The sequence below is a fragment of the Carassius gibelio genome, chromosome A15 (assembly GCF_023724105.1).
Source record: "Carassius gibelio isolate Cgi1373 ecotype wild population from Czech Republic chromosome A15, carGib1.2-hapl.c, whole genome shotgun sequence".
NCBI lineage: Eukaryota > Metazoa > Chordata > Actinopteri > Cypriniformes > Cyprinidae > Carassius > Carassius gibelio.
Window position 1 is genome coordinate 2,373,108 of NC_068385.1, and position 12,863 is coordinate 2,385,970.

Genomic DNA, 12,863 nt, shown 5'->3' on the forward strand with positions numbered 1-12,863 from the left:
TATTATGTTGATTTTTGCCAAGCAGCTTCAATAAAGATCCATCTTATCTATCTTAATGACAAAAAAGATACTTTTCTAACATTCTAATTGTTTCAGGCTGTGTTGTTAATGTCAAATGATGCTCATTTTATTCATTATCTTAGATTTTCTTTGGTTCGTCACACAAAGCTGACAACTCTGTTGTGCCAAAGTTGTAGAAGACATGCCAAGTTTTTAATTAAATTCTATCGGCACTGACAACATGCTGGTCTGGGACAGATTAAATAGGATATGTTGTTACCTTCAGAATATACAGGCCAAGTTCTGCACCTTGACTTGTGACGCTGCTGGTTACCTTGGGGACGGCCTTCGTGGAATCGGAGTGAAGTTTGTAAAGTCATCCCAGATGCTGACGTCCTGCTCCGAATGTCCCACGTTGTTTGTCGATGCAGACACTGTGAGTTTCTTGTTTGAATATGAGTGATATCAATGATGTATCCAGAACTCAAATCAGTACCAACATTAGTTTTCTGTTCAAATCTCCTTCACTTGTGTATGTGTGAAAGCCATTATAAAATGTATCTCTTAAATATGCGTTTCAGATTGTGTCTTACGGGCTCTTGGAGAAGATGAAGTTTAGTGTGTTAGAGCTGCAGGAGTATCTAGAGACTTACAACAACAAAAAGGAGGCAGTAATATCAGTATGTTCAATTATGCATTGTTTTACAAAACAGTAAATGTGTAATTTTCTTTTTTTATTATTATTTTATTTAGAAAAGTGTGTACCGTATTTTACTGTGTACCTGAGTATAAGTCACACCACTCCAAAAATACGTCATGATGAGGAAAAAAACATATATAAGTCGCACTGGACTATAAGTCGCATTTATTTAGAACCAAGAGAAAACATTACCATCTCCAGCTGCGAGAGGGCGCTCTATGTCTTCAGTGTAGACTACAGGAGCACTGAGCAGCATAGAGCGCCCTCTCGCGGCTGGAGACGGTAATGTTTTCTATTGGTTCATTTCTCTTGGTTTATTTCTCTCGGTTCATGTCAAATTAATTTTTATAAATAAGTCGCACCTGACTATAAGTCACAGGACTAGCCAAACTATGAAAAAAAGTGCAACATATAGTCCGGAAAATACGGTATTTGTGGAAATTAAATTAAATAAATGAAATAAAATACTCTAAACGTTTGAACCGTAGGGAATATATATATATATATATATATTCATATACCGTAGGGAATATATATATATATATATATATATATTTATATATAAGAATAAATGCAGTTTACTGTTGATATACAATTTCACCATAGAAGCTGTAAGATATAAGCACTACTGCTTGTTCTATATAACTTACTGCTGCCTGTGACTCTTTCAGTGGCTATGCAACTGCAAGACCAGTTTCCCCAAATGCACTGGAGATGGAGTGATCACCTATCAACCTGCTGAAACAGAAGAAAAGGTATCACACCTCTGCTTTTTAATATAGCAGTTAGATAGGCAGCAATTCCAAAGAAAACTAATAAAGGAATGTCTTTATTATTTAAGTACATGATCTACTGTAGATCTCAACATTTTACAAACTGGAGCCTTAACAGTTAGGCTATCTAACACTAATTGGCACAACCCTAAAACGACAGTGTGGTGGTGTACCACAAACAGTGCATGAGTTTCTCTTTTTTATATATATAAGTAATGTCAATGTTTCGGTATGGCTGCATTGTCCACTGATTGATGCCACTGTAATGTCCGTTGCGTCCTGAGATACGAGATTAATTGACAAAAATGTGTGTTTGGATTCCATTTCAATGTACTTCTTTATATTTTCTGCATTTCAATTGTTCTGTGATAGCCCTGTGAGTGACATCTCTTTTCTATCTGTCTGCTCTATAACTTTAAGCCTGTTTCAAACACAAGCTGTGTTACTTTACAACAGCGCCCCCTATTCTTATGTTTGGTATGAGGGCTCTTTCTCTGCTGGGCTTTGATAAAGTCCTGAAAGAAACCCTGAAAAAGTTTCTTTCCTGACTCTAAAATGAAATCTAACATATACCTGCTTTCAACCCTTTAAGATCCCTTCAAGTTATGACCAGTTAAAGCAATTCAAAATGCATATGAGTAGTGATTGCATCTTTTTTGCCCTTCTTTTTTACCCAGCACAGTCCCCATACAAAAATAAAAATAAGAGGGAATATTTGTGACCCTTTTTCTTTCTCTGCTTGTCTACTCAGCTTTTCTGCTCATGCATGATGGAGCCATTGCTCATGCTTTATATTGCCTGTGCCACTGTTGGCTGCATGTATTCACACTACAGTATTTTCAAAACTTCCTTCTCACTTCTCACCTTTTGTCTTGCAATGCCTGCTTTATAGCAAATGGAATCTCTTGCAGTAAGTTTTATAAAAATCTTTTTGGCCTCATGTCTTTTCCTTTATTCTTAATGCAGATGTTGTACATTGTTTTTCACAGGCCTCTACTTTTTAAAACGAAAAACGCTATTTTGTTAACACGCTTATATCCTTGTCTGGTTTGCTGTAATTCTTGTGTAGTAACGTCTTTCATATATATTAAGAAGATGTAAATAACTTTTAAATGATAATGTGTTAATTTGATTTCTGTTTTGTTTACAGCAACTGGAGCTTTGTCAAAAACTCTACAAACTCCACTTTCACCTGCTGCTGCTTTTTCAGTCTTACTGTAAACTGATTGGCCAAGTTCACGCTATAAATTCTGTACCAGAGGTATGTTGACATCAGTGTCTCATCATATGATTTTGATTAAGACATTTTTTTACCCGAATAGAAAAAGCCTAGCTTGCAGATCTTAATTATTTAGTATAGAGGCCTGAACATGACATGCACAGACAAAATGATCTTAGTGCATAGTGATTCTGCCTGGCCAACTTAAACATGAAGGAAATCTTGGTGGGCAACTTTTTCGCACTCAGGCAAAACTGCTGAAAGAGCAGATTCCAACTCCTGAACTTATGGTATCGCCGAATCTTTTTGGAAGGGTTCCGTTTTTCTCAGGAAATAATTAGGGAAAATATGATAAAGTGAAAAAAGTGATGTGACATACAGCCAAGTATGGTGACCCATACTCAGAATGATGCATGTTTCCCTTAGCTGCAGAACATATCCAGAGAGTTGAATGAGTTGAGAAGTAACCTGAGGGCAGCAGCAGCCTCAGTGACCAATGAGTCAGCAGCTGAGCTGAGAGAACCCACCACTGAATCCCCCTTCAGCTCCTCTGAGGTTGCTGTGCAGGCCATTCTAGAGAGCCTGAAAACCAACGAGTTCTCCAGAGCCATCCGTTACATACAGGAATGCAGGTGAACTTCCCACTGAGAGAAATGACTGCAGCTAATTGTTTTATAATGGAAATTAAAGGGATAGTCCACACAAATGTAACTTCTGTTCTTAATTACTCAAAAACTATATTTATATCTTTCTGTGGAGCTCAAAAGAAGATATTTTGAAGAATGTTAGTAAACACAGTTTTGGTTCCCATTGACTTCCATTGTATGTGGAAAAAAATCAAAGTCAACGGGAAACTAAACTGTTTGGTTCTTCCAGAATATCTTCTTTTGTGTTCTGTAGAAGAAAGAAGTTTGAAACAACATGAGGGTGAGTAAATAAAGACAGAATTAACATTTTTGGGTGGACTATTCCTTGACATTTATTGCTAACCTCTTCAGGAATACAAAATGAATGAGTAATATCAAATGCAATAACAGTGGAGTAATATGATGTGTTTTTTTAATTTATTTATGTGAAATAATTACAATCACTTTGTTTCAGAAAAATGTGGCCAAGTGACATCTTCGGCAGCAGCTCCGAGAATGAGATTCAGACTCTACTCAACATCTATTTCCGGCACCAAACTCTGGGTCAGACAGGAACCTTTGCCCTGGTCGGTTCAAAACAAGACTTATCTGAGATATGCAACCGACTCACTGAGCTCAACTGCGAGATCCGAGACATGATTCGATGGGCACAGGGCTACCGGGCCATCACTGCCTTCCTTCCTGACCCCAGCGTGACCGGCATCAGCCTTTGAGTTGAACTTTAAAGGATCAGGCCGGCATTGGATTTCTCTCCACCAGTCCTGTCTGAAGTTGCTGCTGCCTTCACTGTTCTCCCCTAGTGCACTCATTACTGTCCTGCTTCTGCTCACCTTCAGAGCTTCAAGGATGCACAGCTAATATAGTTTTGAAAACTTCAACCGGGGACTGAAAAAGAAGTCGAATCCTTGGCTTTTTTGCACTACAATGTATGCCTCTGAAATGAGGCCTCTATTACTGCAGGCATCAAAGGTATACCAAAGCTCCAAGAATGGCTCTTTCTGCCCACGTCTACCATTATACATGTAACGCGAAAATATGCAATGCCTCACACTAAGTGAAACTTTTCATCTTCAAGAGAATGTTTTGAAACTCCAGTGCTCTCAGCTATTTGATGATATAGATGTTCTGTTTATTATTTCAAATAAAAGCTGAAAGCTGTGTTAATGTGGCTTTTTTAAAGATGCTCAAAAAGGTCTGACTTTTTTGCCTCAGCTTTTATCCGTACAGACAGAATGTCTCTATCACAATGCAATGATAAAGTCAGAGAGACCTGGATGCATACAGGGGTCATCCAGCACTTATTTATGTATGGTGGTGTGACTAATGTCTTTCTACTGTTTAGCTGCTCCTAGAAGGTTTATTTATATTGTTAAAAGGAATATAATCATGTCTTGACCATCGTAAAAAGTATAGTTTTTTATTGATGGAATTCTGTTTATTCTGTCTATTGAAATGGCCAAGCATTCAAAGGTATGTACAATAAGACGAAATAGAGATATTTATGGAATAAAAAAATATTTTGAATGAAAGAGTTGTACATAGTAGTGGGAGTGTAGCCCAGATTTTATTTTTATGGTTTTATTTTTCTGTCTGCTGTATAAAAAGTGTGCATGCAATAAATACATCAATAAATATTAATGAAAAAAAGTCTGCTTAGTGGGTGATTCTTTTTGATATATTGATACTTATGTCTATGTGCTTAAGTAGATTTAGATATGTAATGAGAATTATTTATATATTGTTTATGATTTGAGGATGCACGCTTGTTTGTTTTTGTTTGTTGAACTAAATAATATATTAGTTTGCATTGTAGTATTTTTATGGCAGTGCGCCCTCTGGTGCACACCAATGGAAATAATAAAACCAAGATGGCCAAGGGTCAGTCAGACATGCCAAATTGCTCCGGAATATCCACCCATTCCTTCTATCCTAGGAGACTCTTGTAGGTAATTTTTTTTTTTTTTTTTTTTTTTTTTTTTGCAGCATCAATCAATAATGAGTCATATCACATTAACATTTTCCAAGTTTTGATTTTAGATTGAGAGAAAACCCTGATTAATCTCATGTCCATTGTAGTGGACGTCACGCCCTTTATATTTCAGCTACAATTCATAATTATAATGTGAATATTGTTTTTGAAAGTTAAAACTGAAAAACTTAATCTCCAGTGACTTTTTTTACTGTAAATAAATGTATTTGTATTATTAGAATGTAATTTATATTGACATCGAAAAAAGTCATGTGATTACGTAATTTATGACACTTGTAATGCATTACTAGATCAAAAAGTAATCTGATTACGTAATGCACGTTATTGTAATGCGTTTCCTTACTCATAACATAAAAAAGTAATCCGATTATGTAATACTTGTTATTGTAATGCATGTTTTTACTCATAACATCAAAAAGTAATCTGATTACGTAATGCACGTTATTGTAATGCGTTTTTTTTTTTTTTTTTTTTTTTAAGAACAGTTCTGATTTGTCATCCCAAAGCAACCCAGCATTTCATTTCTTAATCCACGTTTTGAACTATTTGGGTGAACTATCCTGGACCAACACCATCCTCTTTGACTCCCACTGTGATATTGCTTAAGTATGAAAATAAAAGCTTTGTCTTGAATTTAGTAGAGGAGAGTGTAAAATAATATCTGATGGGGGGAAAACACTATTCAAACGTTGAATGTCAAATACAAGTCAGAGTGTTCATAAAAATAAAAATAAATGTTTATATATTATAGACGGAAACTCTTTCCATCTCTCTCGAAGAAGAACAAATTGGTAATCACAATGACAACTCTAATTTAGCAGAAATCTCTGTGAACTCTCCAAACAAGTCAACGGTTTACAACTTTTGAAATCAGTCCTGATAGTGGTTGCCCCACCACCTTTTCAGATTTTGATAGTACAACAACCTTGTGTGCAGATATCAAAGAGTTTTCTCCTTCTTTTAAAATGGCAAACAACAAGGCCATTTCCATACTGAAAAAGGATATAATGAAGGCCAGAGCATCATTACATGAAGCTGCAGGGGACGTTTTGATCAGCACCTTAAATGGAACTACTCTGAAACATCAAACAATAGAAACATTGTGCAAATCAGTTTCGGGAAGCACTTATGCAAACAGATCACCCATAGAACAATCCATCTTCCCTAACCATGCGTCAAGACTGCGTGTTAGTAATGCTCCGAAGAGTGACAGTCCAAAGAGCTTTCAAATTAATATTTCAAGCTGCTCTTCACCACAGTCAAATGAATCTGATTATAAAACGGGTTCAAAGAGGAATATTACAGTTTCAAATGTTGGCTTTCAAACAGAGACTCTGAGAGAATTGAGGAGAGGTTCAGACTCATCAAAGTTCACTCATCAAAAATTGGATTTCAAAAGGAGTGCTGAAATACAGACTATGTTCAACATTAGCAGCGCACACAATCCCACCACAGTGGACTCCAGCCGTGAAGATGATGAGGAGAATGCCACTCAAAAGGCTGATGTTACAGAATTGTGCAATCTTTTGGAGGAAGCAAATAGTCAACATGAATTTGCCCATTTCAGACCAACGAATCATGGCTCAGACAACCACAATACAGAGAAAGAGTGGGATCCTGATATACTCTACGGCATTGACGTTGATGATAGTTCTAACTGTAGTGATGTTGTGAAAGGAAAGCATCCTGTCAAGATGGACTCTTCCTCAGTAAACACTTCTGATCATATTCAAATTGTAGATGCTGCCAAATGACCATGCAATGCCATGTCAATGGAAACACAAAATGCAATTGTGCCTTCGTCATTGGCTGAAGACAGTTCTCTAGTTGGTGGAATTAAAAGTATACAGCCCTTATTTCAGTGATGATACTTTTTTTGGTTTCAAACTGCTAAAGGGGAAGCTATAAGCATGTCAGAAAAGAGTTTAAACAATGCAAGGCACTTTTTTTTGAAGAGAATGATCAAAAAGCCATTCATAATAAAGAAGTCAAGGTGGATATCAGAGTAATAAAGCCAGAGCATGTTGAAACAGAGCCTACATTCAATACTTTTGACAGTATGAGCACAGAAAATAAAACCTATACCTTCAGATTAAACAGATGTAGATTTCAGCTCTGGAAATGTAAATGCAGCTTATAAAGAGATAAATAAGCAAGTGACAGAAAATTAAGGAACAGAGCGGAATTGTTTAGGTGAAAAAATAGATGTTTTTCGTGTTGACGCCAATAGTCATTTTGGTTTTAGTACAGCCAGCGGAGCAAAGCCTAAAGCCTAAAGCCTAGGAGCCCTAAAAAGGCTCTCCTGCAAGCAAGACGACTTCTTAATGATGTTGACCACTTAGAAGAGTGGCAAACATGCGAACTCACTCTCCATGGTTCTGGAAACCATCACGCCTCTGTCAACAACTAGCCTTAAGAAAGCAAAAGCAGTTTCTTGGAGTAATACTTCTGTAAAATAAGTCAGCCATACTTAGTAACCAAAATAACTGATGGTGTGGACAGTCTTTCCTTCAACAGCGAGGTCTTTCAAGAACAGAATTCTAGCAGTGATACTAAAGAAGTTTTTGCAAAGATTTTTCCCTCAGAAAAAAAATAATTTTTTCGCTTCAGTCAGAGGAAGGCTATGGCTTTCAGACCGCCAGTGGCAAAGGAGTTTCACTTTTAGTCGGGGCCATTAAGTAGGCAAAGGACATATGTAAAGACAGTGATAAAAATATTGACTTGAAAATGGATTGAATCAATGACAAACTGGATGCTGAAATCAAACAAGTAAATGCATTTACTCCAAACTGTATACGTGTGACATTTTCAAACGTGTCATTCATGAAGGCCAACACTGTTCTCAAAGACTCTGACCTGACCTAACAACGTGGTTTTAGTACTGCCAGTGGTAAGAAGGTGTCCATCTCAGCTGGAGCACTTCAGAGTGGTAAGGATCTGTTGTCTGAGTCTGATGCATCTGCATCCTTTGCCATCTAAAGTAACTCCGAATGAACCTGCAAAACTAGACATGCACTTTGGATTTTAACAGTTGGACAGGCACCCAGCAAAAGTACTTTGAGCAGGAAGCAATGGCTTGCACTGAAGCTTTACTGGCAGATGATGACCTGAATGTATCAGGCAGTTTTATCCATCTGTTCATGACCTACAGGCACAGGGATTTTTTGGCCATAAGAGAAGGAAGCGTTCGTTTGATACCAGAAATGTATCAGGTATAGGCAACATAATGTTCCATGTTGGCAGACTATCCGTCCGCTATCTGGCAGCCTTTACCTTGCAAAGACTTCTGGTGCTCCCAGAATAGGTCTGAGAGATGTTGTGGAACGCAAATGTCCCGGTCGATAGACACAGGAGGAGGTACATTTTGATAACTAACCAGCATGTTGTACATCACAAGGTCTCACTAATAACAAGTGAAAATGCTGAATCTTTCAGATTTGACTGTAATGACTCATGTGACAAATGTGAGCTCCTCATGGAGTCTGGTGCTGTCCAGCTGGCAGATGGAGGCTGGTTGGTTCCATCTGCCAGCTCATGTTTTTTCACGTAAAGCATTTGAGATTTATTGTATCACTTTGATATTTGCTATTAGATATGATGAGAATCTTGGAGATGGCCGACACTCCAGCTAAGATATTAGTGCTCTGTTTATGTGGTGTTTCTCAAATTGGTCAACATCCAGAAAAGCCAGTGAAAGATGACAAAACTCCTAATGCAAAGATGGAGTCCTGTGTGGTCTGGCTCACAGATGGCTGGTATTCTATCAAAGGCCAGTTAGACATTCTGCTCTCTGCCATGCTGAACTACGGCCGTCTCCAAATCGGTGATAAGATTGTGACCAGTGCAGCTGAGTTGGTTGATTTCCAAGAAGCCTGTCCTCCTCTGGAAGCTCCTGAATCTCTGATGCGAAAGGTAAAGTTGGGGTCGATGATCCATGACTGCTAAATCCTGCCAGACTCTATATGAATTGTCATTTTTGTATTTCAGATTTCAGCAAACAGCACTAGACGAGTTCGGTGGGAGACTAAGTTTGGTTACTATCGTGACTCTCGGCCTATCATCTTACCACTATCATCACTGCTCACTACTGGAGGTGTTGTAAGCTGTGTGAATATTGTGGTGTTGAGAAGTTACCCCACTCAGGTCTGCCTCACCACAGCAGATCTGAATGAGATATCTTGATCTTTAAAAGAATATTTTGTGTGCATAATTTTGCTTTTGTACCAAACAAATGACTGACTTTATCATCAAACAGTGGATGGAAAAGAAGCCCAAGGGTGCCTTCATATTTCGCAATGATCGTGCAGATGATCGAAAGGCCAGAAAACACAGCAACTCCAAGTATAAATCCATGAATGATCTTATTTCCAAAATACAGACCGAAAAAGAAGTAAAAAAGAAGTGGAAGGTAGGGTTTTTACTTAATTTTTATTTTTTTCCTTTTACTTTAAGCTTTATCAGGGGTTTGTATGCAAGCATATGAGGATGACAAGGATTGATGAGTGTTTTTCCTCCATGTATAAGGTAAAAAGAACATTTAGTCAACATGAGATTGAAGCTGCAAGATGGGGAAGAGTTATATGAGGCAATGGAAAGTGATCTTGTCTTTGAGGACAACACTTAAATTAATTTACAACAAAGTTGTATTGTAATTTTTGTGATGAATTCATTTCTAATTTTTTTTTTCCTAATTCATTTTTGTGATGAATGACTAAAAAAACAGAGAGATAAAAAAAATAGACTTGCAAACATGGAAGGACTTGGGTCAATAATAATAATGATTTGATAGTGTGCTCTTTTGACTTAGATTAGTAAGTAACCAACTATAATGCCCTAGCATCATTGGGCAATGAATTTTGCACCTGCCCTAACTTTATTTATCTCAACGAATGTACAAATCTAAAACTAAAACTTGTATCACAATATGTTGTTTTGATGTGTTTCTATTAATGAACAGCAGGTGGCGCCTTAACACTTGCCTTTGACTTGCAGCGAACTGTTCAACTCTGTAGGAAGATTGTGAAATCATATCTGCCATTTCCATATTAAATCTGAAGCAATGTGAATGGAACAAGTAATATGAATGTACTTCTTAATAACCACCAGATATTGGCAGCACAGAAAGCAATGGGAATGACAAACACAAGCCTGACATACTTCTCTTGATCTGGCTGGCAAACTCACTGTCATGCTTCGACCGCAAAGTCAGACAAAGGGATTTCTTCTCTTCGATCCAAACAGAACATTGTCATATTTAATTATCTGTGAAAATATTACAATTTCAGGCATTGACTCTAGAGAAAATATAGAATGTGGCTGTTTGCTTTTCAGATCAGTTTTAAGGATTTTGGAAATTTAGAAGCAACCCCATAATCTGTCCGCTCGTCAAGGAATGCTTCAGAGAACCGCAGACGTGCCAGATTTGCAGTTAGCTGCCACCAGTGGCTTTCCTCCACAGCGTTCAGTTTTACATCTATCATCTATCATTGAGAATGTGCTGACTCAGCACACAGCCAGCTCTATTTTAAAATCTCTGGCCCACAATGATAAAGATAGTTGACACCACTGTTGTGTAGTGAAGAGGCACTGAAGATGATATCTGTTAGTGGTTGACAGATTTTGGCCAAAAATGGTTCCATGGGCCTAGTTCTGAAAATACTACATATACATAAATCTACAATGATTCTAAAGTCTAGAGGATAAAAACAAAAATAAAATAAATTAAAGTACTGAACAGTCCTAATATACACTACCATTCAAATGTTTGGGGTCGCAAAGATTTTTAATAAATATATTATTTTCGAAAGAAGTAAGTGATAAGGCTGCATTTTTTCGATAAAAATATATAATAAAATGTAACATTGCAAAATATTACTGTTGAAAACTATATTTGAAAACTTTTTTAACATATATATATATATATATATATATATATATATATATATATATATATATATATAATTATTAATCATTGCCCAAGTCCTTACATTTTAGAAAGTCTATTTTTTATAACTGCCTCTTTTTTTTAATCAGAATCAGAAAAAAACATACCTCTTCTCACTAAACTGCACAATTTGAGCTTTTCCTCTCTCTCTCTCTCTCTCTCTCTCTCTCTCTCTCTCTATACATGTATAATACTATTATGGCAATGCTTAATTTTTTGGCAGCTATTTCTCAGTCTTTCAGGTGCATTTGCTGCTTAATATTTTTGTTTATTTTAAACATAAACATTTGTAAAAAAAAATAAAAATAAAAAAAAATAAAAATACAGAAATTTTTTAGGAAATTAATGCATCCTTTCAAAACAAAGGCAAAAAAGTAAAAAAAATAAAACAGTGGGATTTTGGTGTGTGTTTTGTTTTTTATTTTGTGCTCCATGAGATGACGTGGTTAAAATCTGTTTAACATTTGTCATGTTTTCCCACATTTAGGTCTGACTCTCCATGTGAGAGTCGTTATATTTGGGAATTGCCTCTAGAGGCCTGATGGGCTGCTTTCAGGCAGCTGCAAAAAGTTTCGTAATTATTGCATATATGTCTGTATTTCCTGGCACTTCTGAATATTTTTCTGCTGTATGTTTTATCTGTATCTTCAAGTGCTTGCTAAGGTGAAAACTACTACTATTTTACAGGTTTTTATCGCTATATCTTAACATTCTTCAGAAAATAAAAAAACGTAGATTATCTTTCTGAGTAATATATCACCCAGCCATTTGTTCAACCCAGGATCAAACCTGCAATCTTTGCATTTGTAATCTTGATCTTAACCCCATTATGCTATCAGGGCCTCATGATCTTTGACCATCAGTACATTTGTACTTTCCGAGAGTAGAGTACATAAAGTAGGGCTTGATTACCATTCTTAAAACATAAAACTTAAGGCTGTCTTCATCCTCTCTGAGCTGCCCTAATCCAAGCTCTTAGGCTGATTCTTGCTTCCCTCTCCCTTGACTCTGCTGAAGGAGTTCTGATGGAGATGTGGAAAGAGATGAATAAAAGGTGAAGGGGTGTTGACATTTGATAGTCCCATATATTCTCTTTGCAACCCCACCAGACTGAATTAATTAAGGGTCCCATTTAACTGTACCATTGGAAAGCTAGATACCATACCAGAGCTGTGATTTAGACTAGACTGTATCTAAATAACAACTTGTTCAAGATCTGGGTAGAATTTTAGCAGCAGCCGTAAAACTCTGAAAACAAAAAAATTAGCCCCAAAAACACAGAGGGGGACATTAAAATTAAATTTTTAGTGGTATAATGATAAATAGTTGGACAAATAAGTGAAGCTGTAGTTGAAGAGTCACAGGGTTGTTTATATCCACAATTTTTCCACACAGAGAAAATTTATGGATTTATTTTTTTATAATTATTACTTTTTTGCAGCCATTACAGAATTACAACTTTACGAAGTCGAATAGTTAAGTGTCATGGTTTAGTTTTTTTATTATTATTATTATTATTATTATTATTATTATTTTTTTACCATTTAATGGAGCCAAAAAAAAAAAAAAAAAAAAAAAAATATATATATA

At 36.5% G+C, this 12,863-nt stretch overlaps 2 protein-coding genes across 10 annotated transcripts in view; both read left to right on the forward strand.

The window, feature by feature from the left end:
• The window catches only part of frya (furry homolog a (Drosophila)), a 55,858-nt gene extending 50,872 nt beyond the window's left edge, over positions 1-4,986 (forward strand). For 6 of the 9 annotated variants that reach the window (XM_052616290.1, XM_052616282.1, XM_052616285.1 and 3 more), the window contains exons 56-62: positions 287-436; positions 582-680; positions 1,372-1,455; positions 2,366-2,383; positions 2,624-2,734; positions 3,119-3,324; positions 3,794-4,986. In XM_052616290.1, coding sequence (XP_052472250.1) covers positions 287-436; positions 582-680; positions 1,372-1,455; positions 2,366-2,383; positions 2,624-2,734; positions 3,119-3,324; positions 3,794-4,052 — 927 coding nt within the window. In that variant the 3' untranslated portion in view covers positions 4,053-4,986. The remainder of the gene's footprint in view (positions 1-286; positions 437-581; positions 681-1,371; positions 1,456-2,365; positions 2,384-2,623; positions 2,735-3,118; positions 3,325-3,793) is intronic. The other 3 variants (XM_052616283.1, XM_052616287.1, XM_052616291.1) reach the window with 1 other exon arrangement.
• A 221-nt stretch (positions 4,987-5,207) lies between these two features.
• On the forward strand, positions 5,208-10,467 carry brca2 (BRCA2 DNA repair associated). The gene is given in 14 exon segments (XM_052616156.1): positions 5,208-5,217; positions 6,112-6,181; positions 6,183-7,272; positions 7,275-7,421; positions 7,423-7,602; positions 7,605-7,922; positions 7,925-8,007; positions 8,209-8,258; positions 8,573-8,686; positions 8,922-9,241; positions 9,317-9,472; positions 9,585-9,737; positions 9,854-9,885; positions 9,887-10,467. Coding segments are annotated over 14 exon segments (2,790 nt in total). The 3' UTR covers positions 9,954-10,467.
• Positions 10,468-12,863: the final 2,396 nt, after the last annotated feature.